The following is a 1,210-nucleotide window of genomic DNA, read 5'->3' on the forward strand; positions in this document are numbered from 1 at the left end:
GAGTAAGTTACTAATTCCATTTCTATTACCAAGAGAATCTTACCAGACACAATGGTGATCACGCATGAAATAACAGATGCCACAGGTGCGGCAATGAGAAGCCAATCTTGGAACTTGCTGCTCACATTCTCCACAGATCCTCCAAGCACCAGACTCAATCACATCATCATACACATCATCCCCTCTCTTTTCTGGAGGGTCAAATCCTGCACAGGCTGTGGCTCTGACCAGATACAGGAATGTTCCCGAGAGCCACACAAATATCATAAAAGCCAGGTTTTCATATGGGCTGATCTTGAGATAGGCAATCACTTGTGTGTAATATATCAGGAGTAGAGATACAATGGATGAGGCAAGCCAGGTGAGGTAGAACTTCGACCTAGGGTATTTCTTCATGTCTTTGGAGTCACCTGACTGGTAGGTAGAGGTGTCTTTGTGCACAACCTTTCTTCTTAAAAATCTATGAATAGAAAACATCACGGTTGGCAAGACAATCAAATAAGTAATGAAAGTGAAAGTCCATGACATGCAGCCCAAGAGGATGAAGAGTGGCACTAGCACCAAGCCACAAGCAACATCTGGAGGAACTTTCTTGGCTCCTCCCCACCATGGTATCCTTAAGCGATCTACGGCGGTTTCCATGATTTTTTCACAGCTTCCAGTATCTACATTCTTTCTTGTGAGCAATCTGAAACAAAGATTAGTTCAAGGCTTAATATGTATCACCTAATATCAAAAATGCTTCTGTTCATTAATAGAAATAATGACAAAGATATAAATATGTGTTATTTTCAGATTTGAGAGATGATTTTTCATGTTTCCTGAAGATAAACAAAAAGAATTATGATATCAACCCTTACCTATCAAAAGCTTCATCAAGGTCTTCACAATTACAAAATGCAGCAAGAATGTGAGATCTTTCCCCTTCTCTGTTTACATACTCGCAACAACAAAGTGGTGAATCATCTTTTTCTGGCTGTAAGGAGAAAATGTAGAACAAATATCAATATTCATATGATGATGAACATAGAATATAAAACCCAGCCTCTATCCCACTGATTTTGATACAAGAATGATTTTCATTCATTTGCTGACAGGTGTGTATTTGAACTCCCTTCTCTAAGTACATAATCCTTCTGTATTTCATAAACTTTAAATTTTGGATTTAACTATTTTGTTTCTTAATTTTATCTTACTTTATTATGGAACC

At 37.9% G+C, this 1,210-nt stretch overlaps 1 protein-coding gene across 4 annotated transcripts in view; it reads right to left on the reverse strand.

The window, feature by feature from the left end:
* LOC119593708 (palmitoyltransferase ZDHHC23-like) overlaps positions 1–1,210 on the reverse strand; it is a 12,326-nt gene that overhangs the window by 3,064 nt on the left and 8,052 nt on the right. For all 4 annotated transcript variants that reach the window (XM_037942676.1, XM_037942674.1, XM_037942675.1 and 1 more), the window contains exons 2-3: positions 861–976; positions 44–688 (exon numbers count right to left, since the gene is read on the reverse strand). In XM_037942676.1, the coding sequence (XP_037798604.1) occupies positions 44–688; positions 861–976 (761 nt within the window). The remainder of the gene's footprint in view (positions 1–43; positions 689–860; positions 977–1,210) is intronic.

This window comes from Penaeus monodon, chromosome 32 (genome assembly GCF_015228065.2).
Source record: "Penaeus monodon isolate SGIC_2016 chromosome 32, NSTDA_Pmon_1, whole genome shotgun sequence".
NCBI classification, from domain to species: Eukaryota; Metazoa; Arthropoda; class Malacostraca; order Decapoda; family Penaeidae; genus Penaeus; species Penaeus monodon.